The sequence below is a fragment of the Oncorhynchus mykiss genome, chromosome 23 (assembly GCF_013265735.2).
Source record: "Oncorhynchus mykiss isolate Arlee chromosome 23, USDA_OmykA_1.1, whole genome shotgun sequence".
Classification (NCBI taxonomy): domain Eukaryota; kingdom Metazoa; phylum Chordata; class Actinopteri; order Salmoniformes; family Salmonidae; genus Oncorhynchus; species Oncorhynchus mykiss.
The window spans coordinates 5,460,005-5,476,009 of NC_048587.1; the positions used below are offsets into that span (position 1 = coordinate 5,460,005).

Below are 16,005 nucleotides of genomic sequence, written 5' to 3' on the forward strand. Positions count from 1 at the left end.
TGTATATCGTTACCGTAAGAGACTGTGTAGACTTTACCTTGATAACCCTGCATTACCTTACCGTAAGAGACTGTGTAGACTTCACCTTGATAACCCTGCATTACCTTACCGTAAGAGACTGTGTAGACTTCACCTTGATAAGGCTGTATATCGTTACCGTAAGAGACTGTGTAGACTTCACCTTGATAACGCTGCATTACCTTAACGTAAGAGACTCAAAGTCTCTTCAAAGTCAACAACACAGATGGAACAGACTTTGTTTCAAAGGTATTTTGTTTCGTTAAGTTGTAGTGCAGCGAAAACACAAAGAAGCAGTTGAAACATCCAGTTGAGAAAGTTTATTCAGAAGTCAGTAGTGAATTGGAAACAGTCAACGGTAAAATCCTATACAATAACGATGTATGATGGAGGAGGAGGGAGTTAGTTGTGTTCACTGCAAAGAAAACACAAACCTTACCCAGAAAATCAACGATAGGCAGATTCTCACATACCAATTCTTTATAGTCCCTGTCATTTCAAAACTTTAAAAAACTTTTTTTTTTGTATTCTTTTTTTTTTGGTGGAGGGGGGGGGGGATATAAATGCAAACCTGTTAATCTAATGCAATGTTAATACAAAATAAAAGTCATGATAAATTCCACCTAAAAAAAAAAATGAAATGAAAATAAAATCCTATATACAAACCTCTGTACAAAGCGGGAATATGGATAGAAAAAGATAAACCACAGAATAAAAATGGATGTTTTCTGTAACTATGGATACAAAAGATAAACCACAGAATAAAAAGCATGGTTTCCTGTTACTATGTGCTCCCAGCTCCTAAGGGCAGGTGGGAGGGGTCAGAATGTTGGTCGTCACTCACCAGCCTGTCTATTGGTCAAAGACAGAACCAGAGAACGCTTCATTCACCTGGTTCTGATTCTATATTCATTTCACTCACACTCTAAAGGTTCTATAGGTGGAACACCATCTCATAGCATTACAAAGGCCTGAACTGGTATCACGTGGAGAATGGAGTCCTAGATGGTAGATAGCGTCAATAAATTCAGTGACCAGTAATCATGTGAAACTGATTCACCTATCTAACCTATGGTAAAGTAGACCGCATCATCACACTTGAGGCAAAAATTGAAAAGGATCAATGAGGCTCTGCCACAAAATGGCACCCTATTCCCTACGTAGTGCACTACTTTTAACCAGAGCCCTATCGGCCGTGGCCAAAAGTAGTGCACTATATGGGGAATAGATTGCAGAGGGGAAAGAACCTTGTGTGTTTTAAATCGGGTGTCTTAATGTCATTGTTTATTGTACAATTCCTGAATCGATGGAGGCTTGTTTCCTGGTGGTCTTAGGGGGAGGAGGAGGAGGGGTCTTGCTGGGAAGAGGAGGTGGCAAATGCTATTCAAAAAAAGAAAAGAGAGAATACAGAAATATTAAGACACCTTTATAAGACATTATAAAGGCTTATACATACTTATAAACACGTTATGGAGCTTTAAACTCAGTTTATACATCCTTATAAACACGTTGTGAAGCTTTAAACTCAGCTTATACATCCTTATAAACACGTTGTGACGCTTTAAACTCAGCTTATACATCCTTATAAACACGTTGTGAAGCTTTAAACTCAGCTTATACATCCTTATAACACGTTGTGAAGCTTTAAACTCAGCTTATACATCCCTATTAACACGCTGTGAAGCTTTAAACTCAGTTTATACATCCTTATAACACGTTGTGAAGCTTTAAACTCAGCTTATACATCATTATAAACACCTTGTGAAGCTTTAAACTCAGCTTATACATCCTTATAACACGTTGTGAAGCTTTAAACTCAGCTTATACATCATTATAAACACCTTGTGAAGCTTTAAACTCGGCTTATACATCCTTATAAACACGATGTGAAGCTTTAAACTCAGCTTATACATCCTTATAAACACGTTGTGAAGCTTTAAACTCAGCTTATACATCCTTATTAACACGCTGTGAAGCTTTAAACTCAGCTTATACATCCTTATAAACACCTTGTTAAGCTTTAAACTCAGCTTATACATCCTTATAAACACGTTGTGAAGCTTTAAACTCAGCTTATACATCCTTATAAACACGTTGTGAAGCTTTAAACTCAGCTTATACATCCTTATAACACGTTGTGAAGCTTTAAACTCAGCTTATACATCCCTATTAACACGCTGTGAAGCTTTAAACTCAGCTTATACATCCTTATAAACACCTTGTTAAGCTTTAAACTCAGCTTATACATCCTTATAACACGTTGTGAAGCTTTAAACTCAGCTTATACATCCTTATAAACACCTTGTTAAGCTTTAAACTCAGCTTATACATCCTTATAAACACGTTGTTAAGCTTTAAACTCAGTTTATACATCCTTATAAACACGTTGTTAAGCTTTAAACTCAGCTGCTTCAAGGAGATTAAAGAAAGATGAATATCCTGGAAATGTAGCAGGTCATCTCACGACTCAGCAGTTAAAGATTCCTGAGATTCTGCTGCCAACATACTGACTCAACTATCTAGCCACTTTAATAATGGAAACGTTGATGTAATGAACGTATCACTAGCCACCTTATATAATGTTTATATACCCTACATTACTCATCTCATATGTATATACTGTACTCTACACAATACTCAATGACACCAGCAGTCAAGGCCTTGGAGTCAAACCCGCTGTCACTAGCTGGGAAAATCTGATTGTAATGTCCCTCCCCCACTAATCTAGTCTGACTCCAGTTTACTGCCTGTCCCTCCCCCACTAATCTAGTCTGACTCCAGTTTACTGCCTGTCCCTCCCCTACTAATCTAGTCTGACTCCAGTTTACTGCCTGTCCCTCCCCTACTAATCTAGTCTGACTCCAGTTTACTGCCTGTCCCTCCCCTACTAATCTAGTCTGACTGCCTGTCCCTCCCCACTAATCTAGTCTGACTCCAGTTTACTGCCTGTCCCTCCCCTACTAATCTAGTCTGACTCCAGTTTACTGCCTGTCCTTCCCCTACTAATCTAGTCTGACTCCAGTTTACTGACCGTCCCTCCCCACTAATCTAGTCTGACTCCAGTTAACTCCCTGTCCCTCCCCCACTAATCTAGCCTGACTCCAGTTCACCGCGTGTTTCCCCCCCAGTGAGACTAATCTAGCCTGACTCCAGTTTACTGCCTGTTTCCCCCCAGTGAGACTAATCTAGCCTGACTCTAGTTTACCGCCTGTTTCTCCACCAGTGAGACTAATCTAGCCTGACCCCAGTTTACTGCCAAGTCTCCCCCTCCCAGTGAGACTAATCTAGCCTGACTCCAGTTTACCGCCTGTTTCCCCCCCAGTGAGACTAATCTAGCCTGACTCTGTAGGTAGGAGGAGACAGGCTGAGGTAGGAGGAGACATGCTGAGGTAGGAGGAGACAGGTTCAGGTAGGATAAGACAGGCTGAGGTAGGAGGAGACAGGCTGAGGCAGGAGGGAGGATGAGGTAGGAGGAGGCAGGCTGAGGTAGGAGGAAACAGGCTGAAGCAGGAGGAGACAGGCTGAGGCAGGAACAGACAGGCTGAGGCAGGAGGAGACAGGATGAGGCAGGAGGAGACAGGCTGAGGCAGGAAGAGATAGGCTGAGGCAGGAGGACCATCAGGCTGTAGCCACCAGGACAGACATGGTGGAGGAGGAGAGGAGTGTGTTGCTGAGGACTGTGGACACACAATCCCTCCCTCCCTCCCTCCCCCCCTTCCTCCCTCCCTCCCCCCCTCCCTCCCTCCCTTGTGATGATGGGCTGTTGTTCCATTAACCGTAGTATTGACGTGGCATCATTAAGGTGCTGTTCTTAGCCCACATTAAAAACCTACCCTTTGATGGTGTGTCAGGGGAGGGGTGGAGGGACTCGTCAAGTCTTCATTATCTCCTAGCAGGTTCCCATAATCAGCAGAGATGCCCTTCACGGGCAGGGGAGGAGGAGTCTCTCCTTTATCAACCCCCATCCCGTTCAGCTCCAGACCTGAGAGACAGACAGAGAGACAGGCAGAGAGACAGGCAGAGAGACAGAGAAAGACAGAGAGAGAGAGGCAGAGAGACCGAGAGAGAGACAGACAGAGAGACAGACAGAGAGAGAGAGAGAGAGAGACAGACACAGAGAGACAGAGACAGACAGAGAGAGAGACAGACACAGAGAGACAGAGATAGAGAGACAGACAGAGAGAGACAGAGAGAGAGAGAGAGAGAGAGAGAGAGAGACAGACAGACAGGCAGAGAGACAGGCAGAGAGACAGAGAAAGACAGAGAGAGAGAGAGACAGACACAGAGAGACCGAGAGAGAGAGACAGAGAGAGACAGACAGAGAGAGACAGAGACAGACAGAGAGAGACAGACAGAGAGACAGAGAGAGAGACAGACACAGAGAGACAGAGATAGAGAGACAGACAGAAAGAGACAGAGAGAGAGAGAGAGAGAGAGAGAGAGAGAGAGGACAATCTTTATTTCTGAGGTCACCACTCATCCCCAAGGGAAACAGCTGAATGCATACGACAGCAACAACACTGGAAACCAGAGATGCTCTGAAACACATGATGACTGTGATGGTTTGTGGGGAAACTGTTTGAGTATTTTTTAAAGATGAGGAACATCCTGTCTGAGCTCCTGATCTAACAGACGTCTTGTCCTGTCCTGTCCTGTCCTGTCCTGTCCCGCCCGTCCGTCCGTCCGTCCGTCCGTCCGTCCGTCCGTCTGTCTGTTCTAGTCTGGTCTGTCTGTCTGTCTGTCTGTCTGTCTGTCTGTCTGTCTGCCGGTCTATCTGTCTGGTCTGTCTGGTCTGTCTGGTCTGTCTAGCTTTATTTATTCACACCAAACAAAACAAGCGATAGACAACAACAAGAGACAGACAACAACAAGAGACAGACAACAACAAGGAGACAACAAACACAGTTTGCAGGTGTCGCTGAAAGCACAAAGGCTGATATAAAAACCAGAATAAAAACGATATACAATACAGAAGTACCAAAATGAACAGATAACAAAACATACTAATTATTCAGATGGCGCCAGTGGTGAATAGTCTTGCACATTGTCTTTTGTATGATGAGTAATCTGTGTAGGTAGGAGACGTATGTACTGGCCCAGACAATATCACAGTACATGAGATCTGGGTCAACGCAGCTCTAGTGTAGAGTTGAGAAGCGAACCTGATGAACCAAACCACTCTGACGATTCCAACAGATTTCATCACTTCGCTACAGACAAAATGAATATGTTCCTACCAGGATAACGTTTCATCGATTAGAGCTCTGAGGAACCTAGTGGATGTGGCCTGTTCCGTTTAATTTAATATAATCAAGTTGGATGTATTAATGCTTAAAGAGAATTTGTTTATCTGGAATCATTTTGAAAATGTGGCCCGAGTTGGTTTCATTTAATTAGTGAATCAAAAATGCTTGGGCGATACAATCTAATTGGTATCATCAGTAAAGAGAAGGGAGGTACGGTAGAAGAACCAACAGCAATGTCATTGATATAGATTAGGAATAACAGAGGGCAAAATAGTACGATCCACTATGAAAACTGGAATTGGTAAAACCCTTACCCTCCACTATGAAAACTAGACTGGTAAAACCCTCACCCTCCACTATGAAAACTAGACTGGTAAAACCCTTACCCTCCACTATGAAAACTAGACTGGTAAAACCCTCACCCTCCACTATGAAAACTAGACTGGTAAAACCCTTACCCTCCACTATGAAAACTAGACTGGTAAAACCCTCACCCTCCACTATGAAAACTAGACTGGTAAAACCCTCACCACTAACCCTTACCCTCCACTGTGAAAACTAGACTGGTAAAACCCTTACCCTCCACTATGAAAACTAGACTGGTAAAACCCTCACCCTCCACTATGAAAACTAGACAGGTAAAACCCTCACCACTAACCCTCACCCTCCACTATGAAAACTAGACTGGTAAAACCCTTACCCTCCACTATGAAAACTAGACTGGTAAAACCCTCACCCTCCACTATGAAAACTAGACTGGTAAAACCCTCACCACTAACCCTTACCCTCCACTGTGAAAACTAGACTGGTAAAACCCTTACCCTCCACTATGAAAACTAGACTGGTAAAACCCTCACCCTCCACTATGAAAACTAGACAGGTAAAACCCTCACCACTAACCCTCACCCTCCACTATGAAAACTAGACTGGTAAAACCCTCACCACTAACCCTTACCCTCCACTATGAAAACTAGACTGGTAAAACCCTTACCCTCCACTATGAAAACTAGACTGGTAAAACCCTCACCACTAACCCTCACCCTCCACTATGAAAACTAGACTGGTAAAACCCTCACCACTAACCCTTATCCTCCACTATGAAAACTAGACTGGTAAAACCCTCACCACTAACCCTTACCCTCCACTATGAAAACTAGACTGGTAAAACCCTCACCACTAACCCTTACCCTCCACTATGAAAACTAGACTGGTAAAACCCTCACCACTAACCCTTACCCTCCACTATGAAAACTAGACTGGTAAAACCCTCACCACTAACCCTCACCCTCCACTATGAAAACTAGACTGGTAAAACCCTCACCCTCCACTATGAAAACTAGACTGGTAAAACCCTCACCCTCCACTATGAAAACTAGACTGGTAAAACCCTCACCACTAACCCTCACCCTCCACTACAAAAACTAGACTGGTAAAACCCTCACCACTAACCCTCCACTATGAAAACTAGACTGGTAAAACCCTCACCACTAACCCTTACCCTCCACTATGAAAACTAGACTGGTAAAACCCTCACCACTAACCCTTACCCTCCACTATGAAAACTAGACTGGTAAAACCCTCACCACTAACCCTTACCCTCCACTATGAAAACTAGACTGGTAAAACCCTCACCACTAACCCTCACCCTCCACTATGAAAACTAGACTGGTAAAACCCTCACCCTCCACTATGAAAACTAGACTGGTAAAACCCTCACCCTCCACTATGAAAACTAGACTGGTAAAACCCTCACCACTAACCCTCACCCTCCACTACAAAAACTAGACTGGTAAAACCCTCACCACTAACCCTCCACTATGAAAACTAGACTGGTAAAACCCTCACCACTAACCCTTACCCTCCACTATGAAAACTAGACTGGTAAAACCCTTATCACTAACCCTCACCCTCCACTATGAAAACTAGACAGGTAAAACCCTCACCACTAACCCTCACCCTCCACTATGAAAACTAGACTGGTAAAACCCTCACCACTAACCCTCACCCTCCACTATGAAAACTAGACAGGTAAAACCCTCACCACTAACCCTCACCCTCCACTATGAAAACTAGACTGGTAAAACCCTCACCACTAACCCTCACCCTCCACTATGAAAACTAGACTGGTAAAACCCTCACCCTCCACTATGAAAACTAGACTGGTAAAACCCTCACCCTCCACTATGAAAACTAGACTGGTAAAACCCTCACCCTCCACTATGAAAACTAGACTGGTAAAACCCTCACCCTCCACTATGAAAACTAGACTGGTAAAACCCTCACCACTAACCCTCACCCTCCACTATGAAAACTAGACTGGTAAAACCCTCACCACTAACCCTTACCCTCCACTATGAAAACTAGACTGGTAAAACCCTTATCCTACACTATGAAAACTAGACTGGTAAAACCCTCACCACTAACCCTTACCCTCCACTATGAAAACTAGACTGGTAAAACCCTCACCACTAACCCTCACCCTCCACTATGAAAACTAGACTGGTAAAACCCTCACCCTCCACTATGAAAACTAGACTGGTAAAACCCTCACCACTAACCCTTACCCTCCACTATGAAAACTAGACTGGTAAAACCCTCACCACTAACCCTCACCCTCCACTATGAAAACTAGACTGGTAAAACCCTCACCCTCCACTATGAAAACTAGACTGGTAAAACCCTCACCACTAACCCTTACCCTCCACTATGAAAACTAGACTGGTAAAACCCTCACCACTAACCCTCACCCTCCACTATGAAAACTAGACTGGTAAAACCCTCACCCTCCACTATGAAAACTAGACTGGTAAAACCCTCACCACTAACCCTTACCCTCCACTATGAAAACTAGACTGGTAAAACCCTCACCACTAACCCTCACCCTCCACTATGAAAACTAGACTGGTAAAACCCTCACCACTAACCCTTACCCTCCACTATGAAAACTAGACAGGTAAAACCCTCACCACTAACCCTTACCCTCCACTATGAAAACTAGACTGGTAAAACCCTCACCACTAACCCTCACCCTCCACTATGAAAACTAGACTGGTAAAACCCTCACCACTAACCCTCACCCTCCACTATGAAAACTAGACTGGTAAAACCCTCACCACTAACCCTTACCCTCCACTATGAAAACTAGACTGGTAAAACCCTCACCACTAACCCTCACCCTCCACTATGAAAACTAGACAGGTTTTGAACCCTGTGTCACACCACAGGATATCTTGGCCCTGGTAGATACACAGCCGTTTGCATTAACACATTGTTCTCTATCATAAACACGAACTATATATCTAATTATATGTTAAATCGTGACACACATAATAATGCAATCTAGAAAGTAATATTTAATGATCGACCGTGTCACACACTTTGGGATAAATCTCAAAAGATACCGTTCATTGTTGTTCACGGATGTAAAGATTTTATCCACGTGTTGAGAAAGAGCCGTATCTGTGGAGTAGTTTTTTATGAAAAACATATTTGTGCTCATATCGAATACAGTGTTGATTTAAATGTTTCAGCATTCTCTTATACACCAATTTCTCTAGGACTTTAGAAAAACATGGTAGCACAGATATTTGGGGCGATAATTTGTAAAATATCTTGGATCTCCAGATTTATAGAGAGAGGTATAACTTTCGCAATTTTTGAATCTTTAGGAACAATACCAGTGGGGATTGATTTGGTGAAGATGGACGTTATAAAGAGGCTCAGTGATCGAGGAAGACACCGATTTCACCACAGAGACACCGATCTCATCATGACCTGCTGCTGATATCTTTAAGTTACAGATGACCTCCATCGCCTCCCATCAGGAGGATCACACTGAAGCAGAGAAGGGACATGTAACCCAGGGGGATTTCCATCCGTTTGCTCTGTTGTCTTTGACAGAGAGGAACCCACATTCACAAAAATTGTTTTTACTTAACTGACATGAAATAACATCAGGATCAGTATAGGTCTTATTTCCAACAGGACATTGACATGGGGGAGTTGTACAGGCCTTTTTTCTTACTCAACAGATGATTGATGAACCTTTTACACAACTTTTCATTATTTTTTTTTTACTGAGGGTTTTATGAGACCGGGTTGAGAAAACCCAAGGTTTCCAGAACCTTCTGCTGCTCTCTTACGTGACTTAACTAAGGCAAATCAATGGTGAAATACAGAAATTGAAAGATGTGAGTCTGGCAAGCAGACTCCAAATCAGCCTGAATATATATATATCATCAATCAACATCTTAAAGCGATCATAATTACTTTAGTTAAATATTCTACATTCTACTAATCATTCCCATCTGTTCATTTTCCAGTTGCCGAAGAAAAGTGGAAAGTGGTCATACATTTCAATTAAAAGTACACCTGTTATTACCTGCCACATTATTTAAAGAATCAATAAGGGAGTCAGGTGAACTGGTCAGTCTCGTGGGCTTATAGACGAGGGGATACAGATATCTGCAGTATAAACTACTCAACAAGGCAGGTGGACTGGTCAGTCTCGTGGGCTTATAGACGGGATACAGATATCCACAGTATAAACCACTCAACAAGGCAGGTGGACTGGTCAGTCTCGTGGGCTTATAGACGAGGGGATACAGATATCTGCAGTATAAACTACTCAACAAGGCAGGTGGACTGGTCAGTCTCGTGGGCTTATAGAGGGGATACAGATATCTGCAGTATAAACTACTCAACAAGGCAGGTGGACTGGTCAGTCTCGTGGGCTTATAGACGAGGGGATACAGATATCTGCAGTATAAACTACTCAACAAGGCAGGTGGACTGGTCAGTCTCGTGGGCTTATAGACGAGGGGATACAGATATCTACAGTATAAACTACTCAACAAGGCAGGTGGACTGGTCAGTCTCGTGGGCTTATAGACGAGGGGATACAGATATCTGCAGTATAAACTACTCAACAAGGCAGGTGGACTGGTCAGTCTCGTGGGCTTATAGACGAGGGGATACAGATATCTACAGTATAAACTACTCAACAAGGCAGGTGGACTGGTCAGTCTCGTGGGCTTATAGACGAGGGGATACAGATATCTACAGTATAAACTACTCAACAAGGCAGGTGGACTGGTCAGTCTCGTGGGCTTATAGACGAGGGGATACAGATATCTGCAGTATAAACTACTCAACAAGGCAGGTGGACTGGTCAGTCTCGTGGGCTTATAGACGATGGGATACAGATATCTGCAGTATAAACTACTCAACAAGGCAGGTGGACTGGTCAGTCTCGTGGGCTTATAGATGGGATACAGATATCTGCAGTATAAACTACTCAACAAGGCAGGTGGACTGGTCAGTCTCGTGGGCTTATAGACGAGGGGATACAGATATCTGCAGTATAAACTACTCAACAAGGCAGGTGGACTGGTCAGTCTCGTGGGCTTATAGACGAGGGGATACAGATATCTACAGTATAAACTACTCAACAAGGCAGGTGGACTGGTCAGTCTCGTGGGCTTATAGATGGGATACAGATATCTGCAGTATAAACTACTCAACAAGGCAGGTGGACTGGTCAGTCTCGTGGGCTTATAGATGGGATACAGATATCTACAGTATAAACTACTCAACAAGGCAGGTGGACTGGTCAGCCTCGTGGGCTTATAGATGGGATACAGATATCTACAGTATAAACTACTCAACAAGGCAGGTGGACTGGTCAGTCTCGTGGGCTTATAGACGAGGGGATACAGATATCTGCAGTATAAACTACTCAACAAGGCAGGTGGACTGGTCAGTCTCGTGGGCTTATAGACGAGGGGATACAGATATCTACAGTATAAACTACTCAACAAGGCAGGTGGACTGGTCAGTCTCGTGGGCTTATAGACGAGGGGATACAGATATCTGCAGTATAAACTACTCAACAAGGCAGGTGGACTGGTCAGTCTCGTGGGCTTATAGACGAGGGGATACAGATATCTGCAGTATAAACTACTCAACAAGGCAGGTGGACTGGTCAGTCTCGTGGGCTTATAGACGAGGGGATACAGATATCTGCAGTATAAACTACTCAACAAGGCAGGTGGACTGGTCAGTCTCGTGGGCTTATAGACGAGGGGATACAGATATCTACAGTATAAACTACTCAACAAGGCAGGTGGACTGGTCAGTCTCGTGGGCTTATAGACGAGGGGATACAGATATCTGCAGTATAAACTACTCAACAAGGCAGGTGGACTGGTCAGTCTCGTGGGCTTATAGACGAGGGGATACAGATATCTGCAGTATAAACTACTCAACAAGGCAGGTGGACTGGTCAGTCTCGTGGGCTTATAGACGAGGGGATACAGATATCTGCAGTATAAACTACTCAACAAGGCAGGTGGACTGGTCAGTCTCGTGGGCTTATAGACGAGGGGATACAGATATCTACAGTATAAACTACTCAACAAGGCAGGTGGACTGGTCAGTCTCGTGGGCTTATAGACGAGGGGATACAGATATCTGCAGTATAAACTACTCAACAAGGCAGGTGGACTGGTCAGTCTCGTGGGCTTATAGACGAGGGGATACAGATATCTACAGTATAAACTACTCAACAAGGCAGGTGGACTGGTCAGTCTCGTGGGCTTATAGACGAGGGGATACAGATATCTGCAGTATAAACTACTCAACAAGGCAGGTGGACTGGTCAGTCTCGTGGGCTTATAGACGAGGGGATACAGATATCTGCAGTATAAACTACTCAACAAGGCAGGTGGACTGGTCAGTCTCGTGGGCTTATAGACGAGGGGATACAGATATCTGCAGTATAAACTACTCAACAAGGCAGGTGGACTGGTCAGTCTCGTGGGCTTATAGACGAGGGGATACAGATATCTGCAGTATAAACTACTCAACAAGGCAGGTGGACTGGTCAGTCTCGTGGGCTTATAGACGAGGGGATACAGATATCTACAGTATAAACTACTCAACAAGGCAGGTGGACTGGTCAGCCTCGTGGGCTTATAGACGAGGGGATACAGATATCTGCAGTATAAACTACTCAACAAGGCAGGTGGACTGGTCAGTCTCGTGGGCTTATAGAGGGGATACAGATATCTGCAGTATAAACTATTCAACAAGGCAGGTGAACTGGTCAGTCTCGTGGGCTTATAGACGAGATACAGATATCTGCAGTATAAACTACTCAACAAGGCAGGTGGACTGGTCAGTCTCGTGGGCTTATAGACGAGGGGATACAGATATCTACAGTATAAACTACTCAACAAGGCAGGTGGACTGGTCAGTCTCGTGGGCTTATAGACGAGGGGATACAGATATCTGCAGTATAAACTACTCAACAAGGCAGGTGGACTGGTCAGTCTCGTGGGCTTATAGACGGGATACAGATATCTACAGTATAAACTATTCAACAAGGCAGGTGGACTGGTCAGCCTCGTGGGCTTATAGACGAGGGGATACAGATATCTGCAGTATAAACTACTCAACAAGGCAGGTGGACTGGTCAGTCTCGTGGGCTTATAGACGGGATACAGATATCTGCAGTATAAACTACTCAACAAGGCAGGTGGACTGGTCAGTCCACCTGATCACCCAATAGAAATCACCCAATCCTTGTAATCACCCAATAGAAATCACCCAATCCTTGTAATCACCCAATAGAAAACACCCAATCCTTGTAATCACCCAATAGAAATCACCCAATCCTTGTAATCACCCAATGGAAATCACCCAATCCTTGTAATCAATCAATATAAATCACCCAATCCTTGTAATCACCCAATAGAAATCACCCAATCCTTGTAATCACCCAATAGAAAACACATTTTTAGCTTCACTATTAATCCAATCCCAGGTTGATGCAAGGACATCAATGAAACTACCAATGTCAGGGAAGACAGAGACGACCCTAGAGAGCTCAGGGAAGACAGAGACGACCCTAGAGAAGCCAGGGAAGACAGAGACGACCCTAGAGAAGACAGAAACGACCCTAGAGAGCCAAGGGAAGACGTAGACGACCCTAGAGAGCCCAGGGAAGACAGAGACGACGCAAGAGAGCCCAGGGAAGACAGAGACGACCATAGAGAGCCCAGGGAAGACAGAGACGACCCTAGAGAGCCCAGGGAAGACAGAGACGACCCTAGAGAGCACGGGGAAGACAGAGACGACCCTAGAGAGCACGGGGAAGACAGAGACGACCCTAGAGAGCCCGGGGAAGACAGAGGCGACCCTAGAGAAGACAGAAACGACCCTAGAGAGCCAAGGGAAGACGTAGACAACCCTAGAGAGCCCAGGGAAGACAGATGACTCTAGAGAGCCCAGGGAAGACAGAGACGACCCTAGAGAGCCCGGGGAAGACAGAGACGACCCTAGAGGGCCCGGGGAAGACAGAGGCGACCCTAGAGAGCCCAGGGAAGACAGAGACGACCCTAGAGAGCCCAGGGAAGACAGAGACGACCCTAAAGAGCCCAGGGAAGACAGACGACTCTAGAGAGCCCAGGGAAGAAAGAGACGACCCTAGAGAGCCCAGGGAAGACAGACGACTCTAGAGAGCCCAGGTAAGACAGAGACGACCCTAGAGAGCCCAGGGAAGACAGAGACGACCCTAGAGAGCCCAGGGAAGACAGAGACGACCCTAGAGAGCCCAGGGAAGACAGAGACGACCCTAGAGAGCCCAGGGAAGACAGAGACGACCCTAGAGAGCCCAGGGAAGACAGAGACGACCCTAGAGAGCCCAGGGAAGACAGAGACGACCCTAGAAGAAACATTCAGCCAGCAGGGTAAGAGAACATGGCGGAGGTAGCTGCAAGGCAAGTGTGTGTGTGTGTGTGTGTGTGCATATCTGTCTATGTATGTGTGTGTGTACTCACTGGAGACGGTGAGCAGGCTGAAGGACAGTTTGTTCCTGGGGGTGATGGGTGGGGGGCCCGGGGAGGAATGGGGCTGGGGGGGTCCGGGGGACACAGAGAGACGGCGGTCTCCACTCAACAGGTTCAACACCTGACTCTTTGGTCTCTGAGGCCTCAGTGGGCTGATCTGAACACACAGAGAGAGAGAGAGAGAGAGAAGAGACTAATCACAGATCCTGTAGGAATCAAATCAAATCGAAAAATAGATAAGAGGATGCGGGCGGATCTGATGACGTCTGGAGAGAGCCATCAGAGATCAGGATGCTATCAATCAATCAATCAATCAGGAGAGAAGGAAGGAAGGAGAGAGAGAGCAATACATAAAAAGCAAGCAAGAAACAAAGAAAGAGAGGAGGGAGAGAAAGGAGGGAGAGAAAGGAGGGAGAAAGAAAGATGCCACCTAAAACCATCATGTTGCTATCAAACCTATTGTTTATTAGAAGTCAGACCATCAAAACTACATCACAGTAGAAAACCATCTAAACTACATCTCAATAGAACTCAATAGAAAATCATCTAAACTACATCTCAATAGTATTCAATAGAAAATAATCTAAACTACATCTCAATAGAACTCAATCGAAAACCATCTAAACTACATCTCAATAGAACTCAATCGAAAACCATCTAAACTACATCTCAATAGTATTCAATAGAAAAACATCTAAACTACATCTCAATAGAATTCAATAGAAAATAATCTAAACTACATCTCAATAGAACTCAATCGAAAACCATCTAAACTACATCTCAATCGAAAAACATCTAAACTACATCTCAATAGAAAAACATCTAAACTACATCTCAATAGAACTCAATAGAAAATAATCTAAACTACATCTCAATAGAACTCAATCGAAAACCATCTAAACTACATCTCAATCGAAAAACATCTAAACTACATCTCAATAGAAAACCATCTAAACTACATCTCAATAGAAAACCATCTAAACTACATCTCAATAGAAAACCATCTAAACTACATCTCACTAGAAAACCATCTAAACTACATCTCAATAGAAAACCATCTAAACTACATCTCAACAGAAAAACATCTAAACTACATCTCAATAGAAAACCATCTAAACTACATCTCAATAGAAAACCATCTAAACTACATCTCAATAGAAAACCATCTAAACTACATCTCACTAGAAAACCATCTAAACTACATCTCAATAGAACACCATCTAAACTACATCTCAATAGAAAACCATCTAAACTACATCTCAATAGAAAACCATCTAAACTACATCTCAATAGATCCCAATAGAAAACCATCTAAACTATATCTCAATCGAAAACCATCTAAACTACATCTCAATCGAAAACCATCTAAACTACATCTCAATCGAAAACCATCTAAACTACATCTCAATAGAAAACCATCTAAACTACATCTCAACAGAAAAACATCTAAACTACATCTCAATAGAAAACCATCTAAACTACATCTCAATAGAACTCAATAGAAAACTATCTAAACTACATCTCAATATAACTCAATAGAAAACCATCTAAACTACATCTCAATAGAAAACCATCTAAACTACATCTCAATAGAAAACCATCTAAACTACATCTCAATAGAAAACCATCTAAACTACATCTCAATAGAAAACCATCTAAACTACATCTCAACAGAAAAACATCTAAACTACATCTCAATAGAAAACCATCTAAACTACATCTCAATAGATCTCAATAGAAAACCATCTAAACTACATCTCAATAGATCTCAATAGAAAACCATCTAAACTACATCTCAATAGATCTCAATAGAAAACCATCTAAACTACATCTCAATAGAAAACCATCTAAACTACATCTCAATAGAAAACCATCTAAACTACATCTCACTA

General features: G+C 43.6%; 1 protein-coding gene across 6 annotated transcripts in view; it reads right to left on the reverse strand.

Moving 5' to 3' along the window:
* Window positions 1–323: 323 nt before the first annotated feature.
* LOC110514830 (dedicator of cytokinesis protein 1) overlaps window positions 324–16,005 on the reverse strand; it is a 538,819-nt gene continuing 523,137 nt past the window's right edge. For all 6 annotated transcript variants that reach the window (XM_036960808.1, XM_036960809.1, XM_036960806.1 and 3 more), the window contains 3 exons: window positions 14,105–14,270; window positions 3,852–4,000; window positions 324–1,398 (listed from right to left, as the gene is read on the reverse strand). In XM_036960808.1, the coding sequence (XP_036816703.1) occupies window positions 1,303–1,398; window positions 3,852–4,000; window positions 14,105–14,270 (411 nt within the window). In that variant the 3' untranslated portion in view covers window positions 324–1,302. The remainder of the gene's footprint in view (window positions 1,399–3,851; window positions 4,001–14,104; window positions 14,271–16,005) is intronic.